Here is a 25,273-nt window from a genome sequence, read left to right as displayed (position 1 = left end):
TATTAATGGGGGAAAAATTGTATCTGTTGAGTGCCTTGGTTCAAATTTAACTCTCATTTGATAATAGCTCAAACGTATCACATTCAATCCTGAAACATTTTTTCCTTAATTTAATAGTAGGCAATCTGTAATCAAGATCGCGTCAAATTCTTTATGGTCAGTCCCTCATCTATGTTGAAAATGGGCTATCCTATTTCTCTGTAATCGTAGTCGCTGTACACCTAAGCCATATAACCTCCATTTATGCCTCTCCATTCCCTATCCCCAACACGCCTAGCTTCGAGTCGCTCTCTGGGATAACGCGAAAGAGTTCTCTCTCTTTCTCTCCCATCCTCATCCCTGGGTATCTTTCTCCTCGCGCTCTGCTCTTCAGCTATATTCCCGCATCTCTCTCTCTCTCTCTCGCTCTTGCGCTTCTTCCATCTCTTTGGCAGTCGGGCCAGCGTCCTCGTCGTTTTAGGATGGTTTGCACGTGCTCTAAATCTCTACCTCCTGAGAGAAACTCTTACTCCTCCCTCCCTCCCTCCCTCTCTGACTGGGTGATCAATAGCCTTTTAGTCCGGCAATGGAAGAGGGAGAGAGAGAGTACTTCCTAAAGATGGATGTAGCAAAGAGATAGATCAATGTCGTCATATATGATGATGGTTTATTGGAAGGGATGTTTAGAGGATTATTATCGTGCTTTGATACTCTAAAGGTTTATAATTTTAATCTGATATTATAAATACTATTTCCTTTCAATTTCCAACTTAAAATCTCAAGAATTTTATAAATGAAATTATATATAGCAGTTCATCCCATCCTTAATGCCAATGTAGGTTTAAGTAACGTTTAATTACTACGCGTGTTTAGTATTAAATATGTTGAATTCCCATCTTGTGTAGCGTCAGAAAAAAGGGGCTGGGAGTCCTGTAGAAAGGGGGGGGTGAATTATCCCATGGGGGTTGCTCCCCTTCATAGTGGGAAAGAGGGAAAGTGGTAGCAAACTAGTCGGATGAAGGGAATGGAGCGGAGTTTGAAGCTCAGTAATTACAAGGCGTTAGCTGAAATGGCGCGCACAGCTCTGGGAAAAGGGATCAGAAAACGGGCTGTAGACCCAACGACCAGCCATATAGCGAGATTAGAAGTAGTATAGTTCAAAGTTACCATTCAAAACTAATATTTGGGAGGGATATTAGGCTTTTAATACAAATGGGAAATTTCAATATCCTCAAACTTATCTACTTTTTGGAAGGGTTCAGGGGCTAGGGTGCTTGCTGCTCTCGGGAGGAAGCTTGTGAAGGAAACTATTTCCACTCTATTTCGATACTCTTTAATGTTTAAGCTGACGAAATTTGAAATTTCATTCCTCGATCCACGCATGCATTTCCTCCCATTCATTTTATTAAGAAGCTAGCTATATGACCTGATCCCTGATTTTCAGTTTCCTTCGGTAAATAAGGTTCACTAGGAAACGAGTCGACCCTTAGGCTCAGGGAAAATTCAAACAATTTTGTAATATTAACTAACTACAGTCAGTTGACCCCAATATAACAGTTAATAAACTTTAATATTTTGAATATATTAGCCTATATTCGCGAAATTGCAATATTTTCCTATTTATGCCCTTTAATATTGGTTTCTATCTGAACAGCGATGCAATGAGAGAAGCGAACATCCTGTAATTGTTATCTTTAAATTTTCAAATGCATTAATTTTTAAATTATCTTATTAAGTACATTAGCGAGAAGAAAAAAAAATAATAAGCGATATCCGTTATTTCAAATGTTTATAAATTCAGCGAAGGTTATGACGTCTGTACACCCTTATTTTCATTTCTAAATAATCATTGATTAATAGCTGCTGGTAGGAACAGTTTCAAATTAAACGTAAGCAACCTCTACTCTATACATCCGATCCGTGTTTAAAATAAAACTAATTTTTGGCATGAGTAGGGGGGGTGGAAATCGACGCCATGTGGGCTCTCAGAAACAAAACAATTAAAACGATTAGCGATAAAATTAACCCGTATTCGTAGACTCAACTACTCCACAACTGAGATAATATACACACAAGGGCCTCTCTTTTTTTTTCAATTTTACAACAAAGTAGGCTACTTAAGAGTTAGATTTCGTGCAGACCTTTAGTTAGTGTATAAAACCGAGTTTAAAAAAATTAGAAAAGTGGTTTTAAATCAAAAGTTTTATTTCTAACTCATCGAACCAAATTAACTGGAGGTTCTTAAATTTATTTTAAGCCTTGTGTTTCATCAGGAATTATTATATTTAAACGACACAAGTATAAACATTAGTTAACTAGTACTTTGAGACTAAAATGTTAATATTCTTGACTTTAATGTTGAGATTTGAATATTCTTTCGAGGGATTCTGGGAAATGAATCACGGTCTTTGGAGGAAGCTGGTTTCTACATATAATTTTAGCTTTATCTACTTCCGATACAGTAAGACTTCTTTTCCAAAAATGAGTACAATAATAATCGCAAAGGAAAAAAAGTCCTTTATATTTTTCCGAAATAAGAGGTTCTCTTTTCAAAGGATCCTTTATTCCAAAGCTAGTGGTTCTCTCCAGAAAAAAAATTAGGGAAAAAAATAGCAGACGATTTTCTTCTCCTCCTCCCCCTTCCTCTTTCATAGGGTTTTTTATTCTCGTCGGCTCAGCGAAACAAAAGATCGTTTCAAATTCCTATTTCAATAATATACACACACGGAGCTTGCTGTTAGGGATTTCTCCATAGAAACGAGAGGGGCTAACCGGAGTAAGAGACTCTAATATCCATTTCGCCGTCCATTTAAATGAGGGAGAGCGCATGCGTCAGGGTTTCCTATTACCCGTGGAATATCCTATTCTCGGGTATCGTTGTTCTCTGTTCGCCAAAAACGCTTTGTTTGGCTGCCTTGTTAAATGTCGCTCTATAATATCAGAACTTTTCGCGCCGAAAAGAAAAGAACTCGGTGCAAAAGGGATGTTGAAATTCGTTTGGTTCTTTTTAAATGCTTTGCCAAGATTATAATGTTAGAGTTCGAGAGTATTGTTTGAGAAATTATTTTCTAAGAGGTCTATTTTTATAAGGTATTATTTTATTTTTTGATTAGCTCTAATTCTAAGAAGCTATCTTCATTTAAATTAGTTCTAATTTTTAGAAGAATTTTTCCTGTTAAAAGTAGATCTAATTTTAGGACCCCTTTACAACTAATATTAGGAGTTACTTCCCAGAATAGGTCTGTCTAATTGGGTCGAAGGTTTTTTGACCATATTTTTTTTTTCCTTTTTTTATAATACAGGGTTTAAATAGTTAAAAAAATAATAATATTAGTTCTTTTGGAATTTTCAGTAGGCATAAATTTAGAAAGAATATATGGCTATTTTTAAAAACCTCTTTTCCAATATTCCATGCAAGAAATGATCCGAGTCCTTTCGAAAAGTATAGGAGCTCTTTAGAGTTATTGAGGCTTTAATCTTTGTACAGATAATTAACAAGAGAAGAGGCAAATCCCCTTTTATTGTATTACAGAATCGTTTTAAAACCGTTTGCAGTTTCCTTAATTTGGCTTCCCTTTAAAACTCGGTAAAGATTTCGGCGGCGAAATGTAGTTTTCCTCCGCTGGCCAATCCACTCCTCCCTATTCGTGGTCTTTCGCCACGCACCCCCTCGGGACTCGTTAAATTCCCATCAAGTTAAAGAGAACGCGTGCGAGCCATGCAGCTTCGGCTTAAACTTCCAGCGGATCCAGCCAAATTTCTGTACCAGAAAACCCTCTGTTTTACCGTAAAGCTCGGAATATATACCTTTTCCGTAAGGGGAACGCTTATAAAATGTCTCCTAACTATATAGGAAACTCTACAGTATAAAGAGTGTTATTTTCATATTTTTCTTTTCTTCTGGAGCTCATTTTTAACGCCGTTTTAAAGAATTTTTTTTTTTATTATTATTTTTATAAAGATCCATTTAGAAAAATATTACAGTCCAAAGCTTTTTATATAAAAACACTAGCTTTGATAGGCGGTAAATAAAGGATTTCTTATATTATATATATGCCTTAATCGCTTGTTTTCTAGCGCCTTAAAGTTTGCGGAGGTGGTAATCTCTTTTTTTTTCTATACCCAGAAAGGACTCTTTTAAAAGGTGTATGAGTTATAAACACTCCGTTTTTGTTTTTCCATTTTTATATTTTTTTTTTTTATATTTCGCCTGTGCATGACTCTTTTTCGCGCCCTTTTTCAAATCTCGCGCGGGCGTATGACTGTTACGGGGTATGGCCCTAAGTTATGTTAGTATTTGGGGGCGAAACAAAGCGAAAAACCTCTACCATAAACGTTATTAAAGCTTAAATGAGACTATTCAATCAATTAAAATTATAGAAAAGTATATTTTAGGGTAATTCTTAACTCAAAATATAACATACATTGTTTATGCCAATCCATTTTCAAATTGATTAAATACTCCATGGTTTTAGACGTAAATTAATAGGTCATTTACCTTTACCAGTGCATCGTTTAAAAGTAAAATAAAATTAATGGTTATCACTGATCGTAACAACAACATCCAAATTGATTAAATACTCCATGGTTTGACATATAAATTAAATTAATAGGACATATACCGGTGTCGCTTTCAAACCAAAACAAATCGTTTAGGCGTGCAGGAAATATATTTCTAAATAATATCGGTAAGGGCAAGCAAGATCAAAACGAAAAGGTTAAATTTGCAATAACGAATTAAAAGCCCATTTAACATTTGTCGTAAATACAGTTTAAGAGAGGTATATAGTCAGCTGGCTCCATTTGTCCCAAGGCTATAATTCGAATCTTTATTTTCAAGCCTAAGTACACGTATACATACATACACGTAGCTTCCTGGCCGCTTATATTAGCTCTAGAGCTAGCGGGGGTAATCAATGAAAGCATTACTGCATTAGCCATTATAGTTAGAACCACGTTAACGCGGGAATTGCGAGAGAGAGAGAGAGAGAAGGCGGGATCGAATGGATATATCCCAATTTCGAAGGAGAGGATGTTTTTCTAAGGGTCGTTTATGATCAATAAAGCGCCTGATTAATTCGGTCACGTACGGACCTACCAGGGTCAAAATAAAATGCTTGTTGTCCCCCCCCCCACTTCCTCCTCTTGGCCGAAATATCTCCTGTGCAATTGTGAACCGCCCCTTATGCTGGCAATCAATTTATGTAACTGCAATTTACGTAGACTAAACGATTTAACGCACTTATATAACCTTAATTTCTAACTTATTTATGGAATTATTGAAGCATTTTATGGAAGGTATATAGGAAGAAATGAGGTATAACTAAAGATTATGGAATGTTTTGCGATGATTAATTTAAACGGTATTTTATTTAATATTTTAAATAGCTCATTTGCTTCATAAAACACTATATAAAATTATTTAAAGGGTGTATACAAGTATAAGTGTGCCGTTGGTTATTACTTTAAGAAGCAACGCGTCATGTTTATTCCACATTTTCTTTTAGATTAGCTTCATACTCCCTTTAAAATTACATTTATAATTCGAGAAAAAAAAACCAAAAGAGAGATTAGCGAAAATTTTCTAACGTTAGTACAAATTACGCAACTAAATAATTGTAAAGTTAAAAGTAGCAGTATATAAAATGATTCGAACAAGCAAAATTTAAATGAAAAATGTCACGCAAATTTGTCTTTAAATCCTTAAATGTCCTAAACAGCTGAAAACACTTTTGGATACAAAATCAAAATTCCATATCCGTAATATTCATTTTTTTCTTCTTCTTTCTTCTCTTTTCACCTTTTGAAGCAATTTCTGTTATTCCGCTATAATTAGGGGGGCTTAATAGTAACTGACACTCCCCTCCCCCTTTAAAGGTATTTCCCCTTTTCCAAAAATGTATAAAGAAAAAAAGCGTACTTATCATCAGTTATAGGGGATAAAAATAATATATATTTCCGCCTTCCTCGTTAAGGTCCAGAAATATAGCGCTCCGGATCAAAAACAAGCTAATGTCCAGCAGGGTGTATGGTCATTTTAATGGGATGAGGTGGACCCCGAGATACGTAGGCGGGGCTAATTTCTTCCGTGTTAACAATGAAAAGCTCTTTTTCACATTGCTGCCTCGCTCGCTCGCTAGCTCGGAATACTTCACTCTTAAATCATAAATGATAAAGAGATACCATTCTGTATACAACGAGGGGTAATTTTCACTCTGATATATCATTTCTCTTTTTCTTTTTATTTGAAATCACCCCGTCACTCTTTCCATATAAATTACTTTTAGAGTGTTGGAAAGAAGGTTCATTTCGTGAATAATAAGTTGCATTGTAAGGTTAGTTTGATTTTCGTTTGAAAATTGACCAGAATTTTGCGAAATTTGAAAATTGGATTTATGGAGAGGAATTGAAATATATATTTAATTACGTTTTTATCTCGTTTATAACCCGGTAATTTTTTTAATATTAAGCCAATTAGTAACGCAGAATTTGGTTAATTTAATTAACTAATTCCAATTTATTGTTTATAAAAAAAACCCTATGTTAAAAGTTGCTCAAATTTATCCAAATATCACCGTATTTTCTGACCCAAGTCCCGTCAGACCATGTTGTTTACCAATTTTAAATAATAATAATACTCAATTTAAAAAATCCTAAAGGTAAACAGTATATCCATTTGACTGGGATGTACCCTTTAACCCCTTGTTATTCATAATTAAGCGTTGATTTTACATTATTATAATCTGGCCTTGCATGTCCTTTTCCGCGTGGTTTTGCTAGCAACGAGCAAGTATGAAGGGGTCAGTCAGGCTATCATTGTCTCGGAAACGCTCCATGATGGATAATAAACTCACTTCCCCCTTTAATATGTAATAAGGGATAAGACTCTGCTCCAATTGGGGGCGAGTCGGGAGAAAGGAGCTGTTTATTTCCGCGTCGTCCATTTGCTCCAAAACCTAATCGCTAAGATAATTTCCACTGACAGATTCCTTCGTAAAGGGGGGGGAGAAGAGACCGAATTGAGAGACGTGACGTCGTCCATTCCCTTATATTAATTGTCCGACGTTAACGTGACCAGTTGGTCGCCACCATTTCGGTCAAATTAGGCGACTAGATAGACAAATTAAGGTGAAACAGAAGGGGGAGGCAGCGATAGTATACGTGGAACGGATTTTAATAGGAGGGATAATGGGGCAAGATGGGGGGGGAGAAAATTCTAACTAGCCCAATATAGGTTGTCATGGCAACTCGATTTTGGCGCGAGGTATGGTATGTATATGTATACGTGTTCTCATATGGATAGCACGCGCTCTAGTAGCACGCGCTCTTCAACTGCGACTAGCTTCATTCTAGAATATCAATTTAGACGTCAAAGATACGCTCAGAATCGTATGAACGCCTGTGATAATGATAAATTTCAACGATGTATACTAATTGTTATAAAAGGGTATAGTGTTTATAATGATTTCCTGACTTACGGTGTCATAAACACTAATTACTTTTTCAAATAGATGCTAATAAAAATAGAATACTTCGATATAATTTAACAATAACACTCTGGGTATTTGATATAGTGCGTCTCGAGGTAGCTAGCTAGCTAGGCAGCGAATGTCGGGAATATCGGGAGAGCATTGGTGGTGCGGGCTAGCGAAGTCAATATTGTATCTGTTCCGAGATAATTACGGGGTTTACGCCTTAATATATGGCATGGATCGCGGCCCATAAACGCAATAACGATCCTTTACTTAATCCGGGCCTCCGACAACGAGCTACGTACGACTTTAGTTCCCCTCCCCCCTTTTATTCAAAACCCCCCCTCTCTCTCTTCGGTGTCGAGGGGATATGGCAAAAACACATTAGCGACTAAATACTAAACATTTAACGCCACCGCTATGACTATACACTACGATACCAGTATGCCTGCTCCATATATACGGAAGTATACCAGATAATTGGATCCCGGATACCCCCTTCCTCCCCCCAGGGTCGCTTTAAAAGCTTACCTATATAATATTCTCAGATTATCCAATGCCTCTTACCCTAAAATGAATATCGGGTCTAATCCCTTCATGTTATCACAGAATTAATTTATGTTAGATAATTGTGAATATGTTGAGTGAATTAATAATACTTCACAGAATTTTTGAAGTTTAAAATTTTTTTCAACGTTAGGTTTTTCGTGACACTATCCCTTTAAAATAAGTCTTTATTTATACCTTAAAATATTTTTGTCGTCTTGTAAAGTATTTTATAAGTAATCACTGAACTATATTAAACCAAAGTTAAACTTTTTTCATAATTTTTAACATGTTTATAAATGGTCTCCAGTGAAATTCAAAACTGTCAGTAAAATAATAGCTACGTTATTAACTTCTAGTTGATCTACAAACGATAGAACGACAGGAACTCAATCGATATTTCAAATTTCTCCTAAACGTTTTTCGCCCCCCTTGAGAGAAAAGTTGTTTCCATTTTGTGTTTTATATTTCCGAAAAGGCGGAGTTATTGAGTTATTCATATACTAATTCCGTGATAGCAGTCCCTTCCTTCGCCTGTATAAAATTCAACTGGTAAATTATGTCCGTTGCCATTTCAATTCGTAGTCAATACTTCGATATAGTTTGCGTAAAAACTGTTTTCTGTATTTTCTATCTGTGATTTCTTTCCTAAAGAGAAAAGGAAACCGATAAATAATTGGCTGTAGTTCAACGTCTCACCCTAAGGTTTTACCGTAGATCCGAACTACTGATGGTTGTTATACTTCGTAATTGAAATTATATACGGTTCACGCGTTTGTCTTTGGTACGCTTTCCCGTTGAGACGTTACAGTCCAATGACAAAATCACGCAAAAATTCGATAGGGGAGGTTTGAGCTAAATGGAACAGTGATTAGGTTGGACCCAGCAGATTTTAGGCCTACATGTCCTTATATATCGTATCATTGGACAAAACGCGATCACCCAATATGTTTGTAGACGCTTTAAGAGGCTATGAACCTCTTTGGGTTTGTTTACATTCACAGGTTTGAATATGAACTATAAATAAACGAAAGTTAAAGAATTTCTTATTCATGGGTTCAAAGGTTGTTGGTTATAAAATCGCTCCTTCGTCACTTGACGCTCAGTAATTCTCAAAGATTAATACCAAAGAGAAATAGAATTAATAGAAAGTGTCCAGTATGATTTTATATCACTTGTCTCGTTATAAAATTAAAAAACAACACGTGCTTCGTTGAATTGTCAACTTGGCGACTCCATTACCTTCTGAGATTGGCATGAACTCTTGTAACGGAGCAAGGGGGACCGATAAAACTTTTATATTTGGTCATATAGAACAAAAAAGGGGGAAGAATGTTGAGAAGTAGCTATAGCTATAGGGGCTCTGGAAGCTGGATGGATGACACGAGAAATATAGTTAGTCTATAAGGTGGATGGGGCACGCTGTCGGAGTTAGGCTTGGGAGAGGCAATTGAGGGTCGGTTACCCTTAGCAACAGGCGCTCACTTGGTCTAGCTGAGTCACCACCGTTTTAAGGAGTAAAGCCCTCTCTTTTGGGTGCAGGCGTCACGAGTGAAGTGACGTACGGCGTGGTGCTGCTGATGCTGGCTGCCATGGATGGCTCACCCCCACCCTTTTCTCTAGTTAGTTTCCTTTGTGTCGCGGCTACTCGCGCCCATATCAGGGTGGCTTCCCCGTAAAATTTAACGAATCTCGCGCTCTTTCGGCCCACTTTTTGCCCGAAAAGCGCGCGCCAACGAAAGAGCACGTGGGGGAAGGAGACGAAGCCCGCGAGAAGTGATGTCATTCCCGACTTTTCTAATTTCCACTCACCTTATCAATCCGAAGATGCAACGCGCCCAAAGACATCCCCCGTCTTTCAAAAACGATTAAATCTACCTTTACACTTAGAGCATACTTCGATTGACTCGGACTATTACTTAATCTCCAATGTCAGTGTTGATACGTAGTAGTCCATAATTTGAAGTAAAATCTTTAGCAAACTTCTGACTTGTAATGTTGACTTGTCTCTCGGTTTTATTAATGACGGAATTAATTCGCTGCCTTTGTCTTTACTGCGTAATGAAATAGTAATGAGGTATAGGTCCGAGATGAGTGCGATGAAAAAGGAACTCTGCTACTAGTAGTTCGTTATTTTTAACAGCGGGGGGACAACGAATTAAACCAAGCGAATCTGGAATTTTCGGGGTGGGGGAGAAAAGGGCGCGAATTATTGGCATTGAAGCGTACGTGTTCCCGCCTGATTTTACTCTATATTCGACCAACGACTTAGTAACAGTTGACGCCTGCGCACATTCTACGAATACTAATTTTGTTCAAGTTGATTTATAGTTAAATTTATAATTTCCGAAATTCATGGAATTTTCACGGACTATCTTAAATTATTAACACTGTTAGATGTAAAATAACAGATGAATGTAAACGATGCCAAATAGATCATTAGACACTTTTAAATGTAAATAGACGAAATTAGACCTTTGTTTTGGCCTTAAGAAACGTTTTGATCTATTGAGTCTTGATTTAGTTAAAATATGTCGCGATAAACTGTAATATTTTCCAATTACTAAATACAATAATTACTTTTATTTATTTCAGATTTGAGCTGAACATTCTAATCTAAATCAAAATCAAACAAAGCTATCCATAAAGAAAACCACGATGCACGGTAAGTCAAAACTAATTATTAAATACCGGTGTATTTATACAGTATAAGAAACTCTTTGAACATATACATAAGAACCTCGCTACATGATTGAAAATCAAACACACGTTATACAACTGGTATTAAACCAAACCAGTTCGTAAACAATAGCTTAATAAATACGGAATGGTTGCTAATAAAAAATAAAAATCCCTGGCTATTATGAGCCCATCAAAAGTTAAATCCAAATCAAAAGCGAAGCGCTCGGCCAAACCCTAATCTTAATGAACAATATACAGTAGTAGTTCAATCCATATATATATATATATAATAAATAAAAATCCTGCATGCGGCTATTTAACGAAGTGACAAGATATATTTAGAAACACTTTTGTACTTTCTCCTTCTTCATCTTCTGTATATCGGAATCAATCAATCGTTAAGACGACGTTTAAAAGAATCTAATTTAAAGAGGAGCCCATATAGAGAGAGGCAGCAAGCAGGCGTCTTGCTTGCCTTTTCACAAACGATCATTTGATAGGTGTTCGCCCTCTCTTAAGAGATATAAAGTTGAAGAGTGAAGAGAGAGAGAGAGAAATTCTTCGAAACCATCCATTTCCATCTAATCCCTCACCCTTAGAGATGAAAAAAAAAAGAACTCTATCAACTTTGATTTGGAACTGCTTAAGTTTTTTTTTATCAGGTCTCAAAAATCTAGATCCAATATTAAGAGGAAAAGATAGTCTAGCTCTATAAATATCGGCCTTAATAAAAACTAGCCGCCCCGATCTGGATTCCCTGTTTTTTATATATCTTAGCTAACTCAGTTGGTTCATTTCTCTTTTTTTTTTCTTTCCTATACCGGCCGTCTGTCAATTACACTAAAATCATTTAAAAGCTCGTACATTAACTCCCTTTACTTCTTATTTTTTTGAGCTTCCCGACTTGGTTTTCAAGGGAAGATGAAACCATGAATTCATATATCCAATTAGGCGGGCGCTCTCCTGTTTATAATTTTAACTTCTCCAGTTATAATTAATATTTAAACTATGTTTATAATATCACGGAGGTTTTAATTAGGCTTATTATTCCATTCCGTAATTAAGGGCTTAGTTATCTATAATTAAGTCTTGAATTACGTCTAAAAATAGTAAATAATGTTTACATTTTAAGTCACGTTTCCATATTAAAACTTTTAGGGGCGGAATGGATTTTAGACTTAACTACGTAACAACACGTAAAACCCAGACCAGTTTAGCGTCACTTTAAACATATTTTCCGCAAAGTTAAGAAGGAAAAAAATGAGGGGAGGGGAACGTGTTAGGGTATTTCTTTTTGGGCAATTCTCGTCCTCGCCTAGAAGAGAGAAATTACATTGGCCGATCCAGTGTTTATAAAAACCGCTTTAGATGACTTCCTATATGTTTTATTCTTAAAGAGTGTTAAGTCTGCGAAATAGAGAGAAAGAGAGAGAGAGGGGTATGGTATGTATGTAAGTATATATGATGTAAGTAGGTAGGCTTTTCTCTCTCTCTCTCTCGGCTCGCGCGCGGGCGCTCGCTTTAAAAGAGACTAATAGCTAGTGGCGCCAGACTCCTTGACAGGACCCTAGTAGCCCCACCACTAGCTGAGCTCAGTCAGCTCGCTCTGTATGTCTTTTAAAAAGGAGGAGACGGACGTCTATTTAACTTTGTTGGCTTCTAATACACGGGCGGACCGACGGGTGCGTGGTGGTGCGAAAGCGACGTCATGATGCGGGAGAAACTATACTATTCCAAAAGTATTATATTCAAACCCCTATAATACATCAGCTGCAAATCCCTATAACGTCCCAATGGCTGACTTTTATACCCTCAAAAAAAGAACGCGCTCAGGGCACGCTTAAAACATTGCCTTACTTCCCATCTATAACTCGTTCTAAACCTAAAGTTCTTGTCCAGTGTCGCCAGTCTGCTACAAACAAGAACCGCTTGATTTCCTTGGTTACTGCGCCATCTTGAAAAACTGTTTACTTGTATGACGTAAATAAACAGGTTCATAGTTTAGGTGCAACTTTTTCAATTCATTTAATACTGGTCAAAATATACCTCTGATTTTTGCGTTTTCACTAAGAAATTTAAAGGGAATATCGTCTCAAATAGAAGCTGGCGTTTCACTTCTAAAACTGAAAGGGTTAAGTAACCAAAATATTTCGTTATGTAAGAGCCTTTTATACGCGTTACAGGAAAATATTATTTTACGTAATTAGTTCACCCCTTTAACACCAAATCAGGTTTCTCTAATCTCAAAGTTGTTCGCATTTGGGAAATTGGTAAAGACTTTCGAGTATACCGTTTGCTGACCCATTATAACGAAACAAAGAATTGTTTTGGCGAATTTCTTGACTTATTCCCGAGAAAGTCGACTGTGAGAGAAAGAACCCAAGTTCCCATGCAGCTCCAAAATGGAAAACTCTCTCTCTCTTCTCTTTTCTCCGCAGTTCCAAGCTTTTCCCGGAAGAATTCCGACTTTGAATTCGATCATTCAGTTCCCAGCAGCACCCTCTTCGTAGAAACTAGGCCGGCCAGAATTACCGTAACGTTTTAGAGCTCGAATCTTTCGCGAATTCTTTGCGATCCTTTTTTTCTTCTTTCCGTTTTGTAATAAATCTAAGACCTAGCGGATAAAGGACTAAAAGCTATAAATCTCTACTGTCGCCAGTGCGAACGGATCTCTCGGATATATTTTATTTTTTTTTTCTTTATTTTATATTTATTTTTTAAACTCTCCGGGAATCTGTTTTTCTGGGTATCCACCCAAAAGGCGAGCTATACAGCGCCTATATGATGATGCTAGTGACCCCGTACGAGCTCTGACCCCCGCAGATATCGTTTGCCCCTTTTACCGCCTATATCTTATTGACGTTTAAGTGGTAATGTATATTTTTAACGGAAGTGGCTATGCAAATTAGATTTGAGTGCATATATCGCGGTAGAATTGTCGGTATTCAATTTATAATTTATTATTAACACATTTTCTACAAGCGCAAAGATATTACCCCAATTCTCCTAGACAATGTATACCGATTCACCTTCGTCCTCATTACGAAACATTTACACTTTCCCATAATTTAACATAAACATTCTTTCATACTTTTTAAAGGCCACGCGCGCCAAGTATAATGACATAGCGTGCGTCTATTTTTCTTTTTTTTTTCTTTTTAAATCTTATGTATGTATGTATACTTGGGTAATACTTGTACGCTTATTATTTTTGTAGTATATACATGCCACCCTCGCGCGTCTTTTCAAAAAAGATTGCGTCTTGCTCTTGTATGTACAGTAATATTTGGCGGGATAAAATGAGCGCGTGTCTCCTCAACTTTGGTGCATGCTTTTTCTATTAAAGAAGAAAAAAACAACCTCGTGTGTGTATAGGGTATAAAGAAACAAATTTCGGTTGCCCCCTTCTCTTCATCAGGCGTAAGTTTTTTTTTTCATATGCATGTTTATTGCTGTAAAAAACGCGCCTCTGCCCATTTCAATAGGAGGCGTACTTAAACATTGCAACTATAGTGGGTAACAAAATAAAGACAACGAGTTTTTCCCATTACACGCGATTTAAAACCATATTATCAGCGTATAAGCTATACCAGAGATATTACACAAAACTTTTGTAGAATAAATTAGTATTTTAAATTCTGAGCCGTTTCGCCGCGACTATAACCTATGAACCATTCCCCGTAAGATTGGAGAAATGTTTTCGTATCTTAAACGTTGGTTTCAATAATTGACCTATGAACCCTTTTGGGGAATTTATCATATACGTAACCCTTTCACGCTTTAGTCTGGGAAATTTATTAATATTACTAAAATTCTCTTGGTAAAGAATAATGAAATTTAGCTCGCGAGTTAAATCTTTCCGTTTTAACCGCGGCGGAATCAGTGACGACTTCATCGGGCGTAAAAGAGAGCTTCTCTTTTCAAAATCTTCGCAAGTAATAAACCCGCCTTGGAATAGCGTGCTTAACTTAATTGGGATTTTCTTTCTTTCTTTCTTTCTTTTCTCCATTTTTACTTATCTCGTAATCTCTTAATTTTCACGAGATAATTGAAAAATAAGCAGCACAAAATTAAAATTAAAATTAAACGATGTTAAGGTCACCAGTTCTTTGTTAAAATATTATAATTTTACTACAAACATTTCTATTTAGTTGTTAATATAATTTTGCTTCGTATTATTTACAAAATCATGTATGTCCTAGACCGAAATCGCCGTCAAATTTTCGTTGTCAAAGTATGTAAAACTTAACTGGTTTTTAGAAACAAAAGTACCTACGATTAAAGATTACGAATATTTCTTTGGGAGTCTTTAGGGTGGATACCGTTTAAGAATAATAATAATAATACATAGGCTTTTTGGCGTAAAGACTCGGGCGCGAGGCGGATAGCCCTTAAACGTAAATATAACGATAAGAATAGGAAAGGGAGATTTTAAAAGGCTTTGAAATTAAATAGAAAAGGGCTATCACATCATTCTTTACCTTTTAAAGTTATACAATCTGTAAAGTCGGTAAAAAGCAATAACGGGCTTTGGGTTCGAGCTTCCCACGTGAGGTAAATTTGAAATCAAAAGAACATCATTCTTTTATCGCGCGCGAGCTTCAAGGGGAGAAATTTATCAAATGGTCGGATACTTTCTGCCCAAACATTGCGAATTTAAAATATAGTATACTGAAATTACAAAGTATCCGACCTCTTGTATATCATTCTATACTCGTTTAACTTATAGCTTGAACTATTATATCGGGGAACCGATTGATTTATAAGCGGGTCAATAGGGACTCCGAAGCAAGCAAGCACGCACGTGGGCTATAAGGGCAAGGCGGGATCGAGATTTTGGCGGGAATCAATTTTGCTTGGGCACTTTTATATTGGCGTTTTTACCCTAACCCCCCCTTTCCCCCTTCAACCATTCTATAATATTATATTGGTTCAGTTCGTGTCAGCCCCGAAAACAATAACGGTTTCTTAATAGTTAAACAATAGCCCCGCTGCGGCGGAACCCGAATCTCCGGGAGCGAGCGTGTTATGAAACCCAAAATATGGAGGCAGCTTTTTGGTTATGAGCTATGATTTTAATGTTGCCTGAAGAGACATCCAAAACAAGTATAAATTTCACCGTTCATTGATTTATATGTAATGTTATATGTATTTTGCCGCGATTGCGGAACTGATAGGCTTAAAGTTGTCGCTTATCTTGTTAGCAATTCAATTTCGTAATCACTTCATAACGGTGAAATTTTGCGTAATCTTGTAAATATTGATTCTTAATAATCATTAGCCCAGATAACTTACGCGTCGCTACTAAATTTCATACTCTTATTTAACATAATTACGTTTGAAACAATAACATTAACAATTTAATTGATAACCAAAATATAATAGTCAAAATCATGCAAAAAATTGTTCATAACTGAAGTTTGAAAAAACAAAACAAAATTTGAAAACTTATGAAAACGAATATGATAAAGGTAGTTTATTATTTACCTTTGGCGTTGGGAGCGTGTATGAGTCCAGGCTGGTTAACGACGTTGTTGGATGGCGCGTGAACGACGGCGGGACTTCCGACGACGCTCGCGGATTTGTTAGCTGTTTTTAGTGAGAAATCGGCCACGACGGGCTGCGGATCGTTCGTGGTTCCGACTTGATGATGAAGTCCATGATGATTGTTTCCCTGATGGGGATAAACTGGCGAAGACGAGGACGAGGATGGCGGAGGGGTTTCGGCCACGGGTGAACCGTAAGGCGATGACCCCTGAGGCGCCGGGTGCGCTACCCGACGAGAAGGTACCACGGATACCGCCGGATTCCTCGTACCCCCGACGTGTTGGACAGATTTAGACTGATGATGGAGTAAACTGGGTATCTGATGGTGCGCTCCGCTGTACGGGCGACAATGTTGTACCGGGGGCGCTTCGAATCCTCCACTACGGTGCAAAGAGGGTGGCGTGTCCGGCGTCCGAACCGGGGTCGGAGAAGGCGTACTCGTCGACACCGGCGTTAAACTCGGACTCAGTTCCGAATTGCGATGGTGATGATTGTAATAATGTCCCGCCTCATTGTCCGGCGAGACGACGGACCTTTTTGTGTCCTGGCACGATAGGTTCAAAGGTTGCGGACTATCGATAGGTTGAGGTATCGTCCGAGGGTCGTTGGGTGGTAGGTAGTGTCTGTCACGCGCCGCGCGTGGCACCACGTGATGAAAAGACGACGATGATGTCGAATCGTGAACTTCGTACGAGCGCGAATAGTCCTGGTCAACACTGTCTTCGTGGGAGCCTTCACCTTCGTAACTCGAACCGTTAATCGCGGTCGTCAACTGGGGTGGAGGGGGCGAACTATACGAAGGCGAAGTACAACAACTGTTGCTTCGGTTATGGTTGTTGTTGTTGTTGATATTATTGTTGTTGTTTAAATTGTTCCTCAAACCCAAGATGTCCAGTATAAAGTGAGGGGTTGGTTGTTTGGGTGGTTTACCGTACACGTGGGGATGCCACGTTCGAAATTCCCCGGTCGCGTTGGCGTCCATTCCAGCCAATAAGGGTAAGGTCGGAGTGGTTGAATTGATGCCCTGATTAGTCTGCGGACTTTGGGCGCTGTTGGGGGTGGCCGGACTGGGGCGATGACCTTCGTGGGCGTTTTGGGTATGCGGATGGGGTTGGGGATGCATCATGGTGTCCGGAGAATTGAGATGTCCATATGGTTTGGTACGCTCGTCCAATTAATAGCGTAACGAGTTAAGGTTATCCGCCCATTTTAAATTAGAATTTGGCCTTAATGAAGACGTGGCTATAGGCTAGCGGTCGGCTCGACTTGTCTCGTTATCGGCATGGAAATCTCTGGGCATAAAGAGCTCGTGGTCCGAGCAATTTTGCTTGGCGCGCGGACGGCTGGCTCTCTTTGGTTTTAGCGGTTCGATACGATCCAGCGATTTCGCTCCTGAGTGGCGCGCGCGCGCGCGTTCTAGGATCTCGCGGTCCCTTGTTTACTAGTCGATCGCCGTTTAGGAGCGGACGAAGAGAGATTCCGCTCGGAGAAACCTGTTAAAAGAGACTTTTAAAGGGATCTCCTAATAGCGCGCGCCGTTTCAGACTGCTGCTTCACTCGCCTCGTTTCTCGGCTCGAGAACGCGCGGCGGAAGGAGAGAAGCTAGAAGAGACTGCTCTGGCTCGCCAGCCGACAATTCACTGACTGCCTAGCCTTTTCTCTCGCTCTCTCTCACACACACACTGCTCCTCTGTGGTATAAACGGCGGATCACTCCCTCCGTTCTCTCGTCTTAGCCAGGCGGCCAGCGAGCTCTTAAAGGGGTTCTCCATAAATCAGAAAACCGTTTTCTCTCTCTCTCTTCCCATTCTCGCCAGATCCTCTTTGCTCTTAAACGCCAGCGAATCTTCCTAAAACGATTGATAGCTCGTTTATTTTGGGCGCAGACTTTAATAGACCTTTTCGATTCAATTCGCGCGCTGCCCTCTCCATTTTGGATACTTAAATATAAATAAAATGTTTAATTAGAGATACGTAATAGGTATTGTTAAAGGTGCTAGCTTAAAGTTAATAGCGTTTGCTAAAAATGAAAGCCTGATTGCTTAATAAAACTGTAAATGTTGGAATCCGATACAACTGGAAACTCCGATGTTTACTAAAATAATTTTCACATAAAACTTGTTGAAACTGTATAAAATTTAGAGTTTACTAATTTTTCAAATTTACAAAAAAATTGTTTAAAACTTTATATCGCAATTGGACGGACTTTTTCCTTTTTAAGTAATTCAGATGAGGAATTGCGGCGTAAATACCCGTTTTCGAAGTTTACGCGATTTGTTAAAAAGTGATACATCGATTCTTTGGTCACAAAAAGGAAAAACGACCCTAGGATGATGGTCCCTAAAAGGGGGGGGGAGTAAAAGGGGATAGGAATCAAGCGATGGGGGATTCAATATAGATGGTAACGTACGTACGTACATATATATAGGGATGGATGCGTTTGGCAAGTATACAACGCCAGTCCCGAGCAGAAAAGCGTCTACGCGAAAGGCAGACACTGTCGGAGCGATCTCTCTCCTGTCCTCTCCTCCGCTCTCTCTCTCTCCTTTCTGCAGGGATCCCTAGGACCGAGGATGATGGGAAGACTAGTATATAGGGATGAAAGCGTGTTGGGAACGCCAACTGCGCAACAGTACTCTCGCTATAGAAATGGGAGGAAATTTAGCGCTAGAAAGACGTAACTTGAAATTACCTTGTTTTAAGATAAATGAATCGGAGTTCTCATTGACAGTAGATCAATCTTAAATCGTGTTTGCAACTCGAGAATTATCGCCCTATCATTCTGTCAAGTTAGCATTTTACAAGTTTTCAAATTACATTTCCCTTCGGAGAGAGGTTTCCAAGGGACACGAGAAGTAGTATCTGTTCTTATCAGCTTTATAATTTCAACCTAATTCAATGTATTTGGTTTGTTCTGTTCTTGTAATGAAGAATCAAAAATAGCTCGAAATTTATGATGACACTATAACGCGTGTGAACCATCATTTTGTCCAGGAGATACTTACCTAGACTGATGAGTTTAACGATTTAAAATCTCGAAGATACGACATTGTGATCCTAAAAACACTAAGAAACGAAAGAGATGGAAGAGGCTGGTAAGAGCGTTTTGGGGAGAATAGGATTGAGGGGAAAAAGGGGGAAGAGAGAGTCGCCACGTTCCTCTTTCTCTCTCTCTCTCTCTTCTCATCCCGTTTTGAGTGAACGAAATTGAAGCGGGGACGCGACTGAGAAGGGATGCTGTGTGGGAGGAAAATCGGGAAGAAGCTGAAGAGAAAGCTCGGGATGGGGATAAAGATGGAGGGGGGAGGCGATTCCTAGGGGGGAAGGAAAGGAAACAACGAGGAGCGAAGAAATAGAGTCGGGTAGCTTTATATAAGGGCCGCGGGATACGAAAAGATAGATTGGGAAAAGCTAGTAATAGGGATGATAGTTGTAAGGATGCTGGGAAGAGAGGAGGAGGATGTGGATGAAACAGCGCATGCCCCGTCCTTCTCGAGAGAAAACCCCCGGTGGATAGAGAGACGCAATTACGGCGAATTAAACGGCTCGCAGTCTTATACGGCCGCTTCGGCTACCGATACACCGATACCCTATATTCCGTCCTGACGTTACTCGACACTATGGTCAAAGGGGTAAAATGGATTTTACTCTGTCGTTATCAATGACAGTTGATTTCTGGGCTTCGTATAGCGAAAAGGGTTGTACGAGATGAAGAGAAAAGGGATCAAGATTGGAGAATGGATGTGTTTAAAGAAGTTTCCTTATAAGATAATAGACCTTTTCGATAGAGATACGAGTTGGCTCGTGATTGCCTTTGATCTGTTTGAATACGTTCCTTAGCGGATAGTCTAAATGGGCGGGCTCAAGGTTTACATTGAATTGCTCCAAACGCCTACTCGGAAGAGATAATAGACTATTTTTATTGAACGCTCAAGCATGTCTCGCTTTACCCTGATGTAAACCTTTTCACTTTTAACCAACTTAGTTCTTTGAAACGTAGCTCGAAATGGTCGGTTTATTGGTAGGTAAGGTCGAGAGAGAGAGAGAGGGGGAATGTTAGGCCCTCTAGCGAATAAGCGTTGTTCTAACTGATGGCACGGAATGAATTGTTTCCTTTTGTAAACAATTACGGAGTCAATTTGTGCAAAGACTTACTCGGCGCACGCTTGAGACGTTTAAAACTAACTCGCGAGGTTAGGAATTAGGGAACAAGGGTACGGGAAAGAGCTGCGAATCGGTTTCATTTGCTGGAACCGTCTACTACACACTCGCCGCCGCTGTTTCGAATTTATTTCCACAGTAGTTAAAGGAGTTAACGAAGAGAAATAACGTTTCTGCCTGAACTGAACGAGGAAAGCTGGCTATAGCCAAAATTTGGAAATTCCCTTTTGCCCATGCATATACTGTAAATTCTGTGTAACTTTTATTCCTCCGCTCGTTGCCCGAGATTGGGTTGAGAGAGAAGCTAGTGCCAGCGAGAATTGAACTGAGCTAGCTGACTGGGGCATGTATGGGGCGCCCCCGCTTTCCCATTTCTCCGGGGAGAAAACTTGATTTAAAATCCGACTACTTTTCCCGCCGTTTTCTACTATTTCCCGCTCTTTTCTCTACACACAGAGAGACCCTCATTCCGCGTTATTTCGTCCTCCCCTCGTGCAAAGAGCGCGTCAGGGAGCTATAAAGGTTTATATATTTAAATGCTCTTTATTCCGCGAACTATATATACGCCCTGCCCTGCCTTACATTGCCTATACGCGCTTGCAGCTCTTATTAACTTCCCCGAAAATGAATAACTGCGGGGAAATTACTTTTACTCTAAGCTTAGATCGTTTTAAAACTGCTCCAACTGCATGCCATACGAACTGGGCTGGTGGAAATTTTGCCTTAGTTCATGGAATTTCAGTTGGAGAAATTCAGGGTTAGCAATCGTGGAAGACAAGTAAAAATTATTACACGGAAAATAATGATGGTATTAATTAAAATGATGATCAGTAGTTGGTTGTATTTAAACATACATAAGTTTTAATATCATTGTCGTTTAAGATATGATACCGACTTTGATAGTTTTGATTTTAGTTTATTAATTTTATTTAACTTATTTTGAAAATTACAAAGAACTACAATCAGAGTCCTTTGATAGTTTTGATTTGATATAACTATTTTCATATTCTGTTTACTATTTTGAAAAAAATTACAACGAACTACAATCAAAGTCCTTAATTTACGCTTGAAATATCAAAGAGAAACTATATAATTAGTTTATTTTATAAAAGAAAAATAATAACACTTTTTCCATAAAAATGTTCAAATCTTAATCCACCTGTATTTCCTTTGTTTTTTATATTTATATAGATAAATTCAGCTGGATCTTTATACTGTGGACCTTCCTCCAAAATTATGAAAAAAAAACCCCATCCATGGCCACCTGTACTACAACAACACCCTACGGAAAACGGGTAAGTCCATATTTTTATTATTAAACATTATTATCCGGATCGTTTCTTGGTTGGATGTGCATGTATCCTCTTTTTTTGGGGAGTATATACGAAACTTGTTACGCTGTTAAAGATTATATTCGAAGTGCACGATTTTGTTTCGGGTCCGCGTAAAGAGAGACCGGGGGATGTGAAAAAGGAACTACGGATAGATTAAGGGCTAACTTTGACCAGCATAAAAGGGAGGAGGGTATTATACGTGGATCGAGAAGATACAATTTTATGATCGTGGTTTTGAAATTTGCCGGATTCATGATCCTACCACCAATTTCTTAAGTTAATTGAAAATTACAAGTATCTTTTTTTTTCTTAAATTATTTTTCGCGTTTAACGTTTTGACCCGCTGGTAACGATAAGATTTAATTTTTATTATTTTCACGCTTTTTTTTTCTTGCCCCCAAAAAGGGAGTGATCGCGATTTTCTCTCCATCGCGTGCATGCGTTTAGTTTTTAATGAGGATTTTGAATAATTGGCTTCTAATTACCGAGGTTACAAAATATAATTTAGAATTAATTTTTTTCTTTCTTCGTTAAAGGGTTAGCTTTTCGTCTAGGGCAAACTCTAGGCTTAGTATCGTACATTATTTAAAATTTAGAAATCGGTAATTTAGTTTTGAATGTAAAATGCAATTTTGAGGATATTATTTATTGACAAGGACTTCTTAAATTTTTCGATTCTATACTCCTTGCTTATCAATTGATTGATTTACTCTGATCATAGTTAAACACCCAAACATTCCTAAACCTTCAAAACTTTTGAGTATTTGATGGGCTGTTAAATTTACTCTTTTTCTTGTGGCTTCCTTTTTATTTGGCGAGCGTAATTTTAAGTTGATGGTCACCCGGGCCATCCATCCAATTTTTTTTTTGCCTTTCTTTCTTCCCCCCTTTTTTTCTGCTCTCTCGGAGCTTCCGTGTGTAGAATCCGGGTTAGATTCCGTAACAGCTCGCCGCATCGAGCGTCGAATCCAAAATTCCGTCCCACCCTTTATACCATTTTTTAAACCCCTTAAAAATAAAACGTTTCCTTGGTTTATTTACTCCTGAAAGAAATGGAGGAAGTGAACTAAGAGATTGTTTATTTTTGGAGTAAAAAGGTTAGGGAAGTAATGGGAAATTATCAAGGGAAAATACGGGAATTTGTCAAGGGGAAATCAGCGGAATTTATCAGGGAAAATCACAGGAAATTATCAGTGGAAAATAACGGGATATGATGAGTGGAAAATTACGTGAAATGATCAGGGAAAATCAAGGGAAATGGTCCAGAAAAGTCTAATGAAATTATCAGGGAAAATCATGGGAAATGATCAATGGAAAATAACGGAAAATGACCTGGGGAAATAACGTGAAATGATCAGGGAAAATCACGGGAAATGGCCATAAAATTTGAATCTGAATTTTGTTTTTTGTCTTTCCAAAGGGAGTTAAGTTGCTCTTTGAATCTTGTTTGATTTTTTTTCCGTCGCGTTTTCGTTTTAATCCCATTCGATCCTCTTTTGCCAGCTTCACAATTTTTGTAAGAGGCTTTCTCCGATTTCTTTTCCTTTGGAAGGTTAACCGGGCGCGCTTACCGACACCCGACTCGAAGTATTTGCTCCATTCCCTTACCCCCTCCCTTCCCCCCTTCCTTTATATAAAGTATGGTACTTAGGAGATTTTTTTCTTTTTACAAAATATCCTCTACACCGCACCAATGTGTTTCTTCAACTCTTCATCTTTCATTGGGGGATTTCTCTTCTCCCTTTGCCACCCTCCTCCTCCTCCCCCTCTTATCCTAGCTCTCAAATTCTCGTGTTTAAGTTTTAGTACGTGTGTAGGCAACTATATTGAAAGACTTAAGCCTCCGAAGGGGGATCCTAGAGGGGGGTACTGGGAAAAAAAGCTTAAAAAAAGTCCTCTAGAACTTAAACGCACGCTTTTAATGGACGGACTTTCCAGCCCATTTATCAGGTTTAGTTTACACTCGTTTTCACAAATTAGCGAATCTTTTTCAAGAGGCCTTCCTTGTTGTTGCCTTTGTTGTAGTATAAGACCGAAATTACAGCTTTAATTATCAAGTTCGTAAGTTTGAATTAATTTTGATGAGATAATAATTCAGGGTTTTTAGTATTTACATTAGGTTAAATACTCAAGTCTACTACAAAAATTAGTTATTTAAATTTAATAAATTAATTGTAATTCAGTTCAATCTTGATCTTCTCTAGTTCTGTATGGGTTTGAATTTGAAATACCTTGGGTATATACGAACGGGATCTTTTTTCGAAACGCGAAAAAATATAAACGCAATAATCCAACGTAAAAATGTGGTCCGAAATTGGCGCGCTGGTCGTCACGAGCGATATCGTGAGTGTTGGGTCCTCCGCCCGTGAGAAGCGCACGCGCTCACTCTAGCTATTACAGTGCAACAGCGTTTATAGTAAACAAGATGGCCCAAGGGCTGGGCCTTAATAGTAATTTTACACGGCTCACGTGACCCCCCCCGTATAGTTGACAACTAAAAACATTTCTGAAACACAATCGTGTATCCCTTTAATTTCTAATAACGTCACATTTCAAATAATATTAATGAAACTAAATTGTGAACCCCACTAAAGTATAATTTTTAAAAACCATACGAATCAAATAATGTATTTAAACAAAATCCTGGATCCCCTAAACCAGAAATCACTATGACCGTAAGGCGTCCCCTCTATTTTACGAAACCTAACCTAACCATCCAGCATAATCTCTGATGTATCACGCGCACAAAGTGCAGTAGTGCACGAAAATTATCATCTTGTTTCCCTTCACTCAAAAAAGCCCGCGAGATTTAAACTACCTTTCTTTCCTCTCTCTCCGAGCGGGATGCCCCCTCTCCCTCTTCCCCCTCTCACTAATACACGGCTCACGTGACCCCCCGTATAGTTGATTTCCAATAAATCGTACAACTAAAAACATTTCTGAAACACAATCGTGTATCCCTTTAATTTCTAATAACGTCACATTTCAAATAATATTAATGAAACTAAATTGTGCACCCCACTAAAGTATAATTTTTAAAAACCATACGAATCAAATAATGTATTTAAACAAAATCCTGCATCCCCTAAACCAGAAATCACTATGACCGTAAAGCGTCCCCTCTATTTTACGAAACCTAACCTAACCATCCAGCATAATCTCTGATGTATCACGCGCACAAAGTGCAGTAGTGCACGAAAATTATCATCTTGTTTCCCGCGAGATTTAAACTACCTTTCTTTCCTCTCTCTCCGAGCGGGATGCCCCCTCTCCCTCTTCCCCCTCTCACTAATATACCAGGCAGGCAGTTCTCTCTCTACGCGGAGCTTCGTATCGCCACCGCGTACGCTAGCGATCTCTCTCTCTCATCGTAAGCGTACGTTTCGCGGACGCGACCGGTTTCCCTCTCTCTCTCATCGTAAGCGTTCGTTTCGCGGACGCGTCCGGGACAGGGACAGGGACAGGGACAGGGGTTTTGGTGCCGTTTCTTAAATTTTACCGTAATTAAAATTACGTGTAAAATTAAAAAGGGCGCGGAATGGCTCGCGTTCAA

General features: G+C 38.6%; 2 protein-coding genes across 2 annotated transcripts in view; one reads left to right on the top strand and one right to left on the bottom strand.

Moving 5' to 3' along the window:
* The window catches only part of LOC149717939 (uncharacterized), a 58,271-nt gene extending 40,135 nt beyond the window's left edge, over positions 1 to 18,136 (bottom strand). The window contains exon 1 of the mRNA XM_089841386.1: positions 16,167 to 18,136. Within this exon, the coding sequence (XP_089697512.1) occupies positions 16,167 to 17,352 (1,186 nt within the window). The 5' untranslated portion in view covers positions 17,353 to 18,136. The remainder of the gene's footprint in view (positions 1 to 16,166) is intronic.
* The window catches only part of LOC149717930 (Kv channel-interacting protein 4-like), a 283,534-nt gene that overhangs the window by 21,277 nt on the left and 236,984 nt on the right, over positions 1 to 25,273 (top strand). The window contains exons 2-3 of the mRNA XM_089841516.1: positions 10,593 to 10,662; positions 21,578 to 21,681. The gene's annotated coding sequence lies outside the window, so the exon portion shown is untranslated. The remainder of the gene's footprint in view (positions 1 to 10,592; positions 10,663 to 21,577; positions 21,682 to 25,273) is intronic.

The sequence above is a fragment of the Phalangium opilio genome, unplaced genomic scaffold, assembly GCF_054372755.1.
Source record: "Phalangium opilio isolate 3A_F unplaced genomic scaffold, DU_Popi_V2 ptg000003l_1, whole genome shotgun sequence".
In the NCBI taxonomy this organism is placed as follows: Eukaryota; Metazoa; Arthropoda; class Arachnida; order Opiliones; family Phalangiidae; genus Phalangium; species Phalangium opilio.
This window is presented reverse-complemented; position numbering and strand designations above follow the sequence as displayed.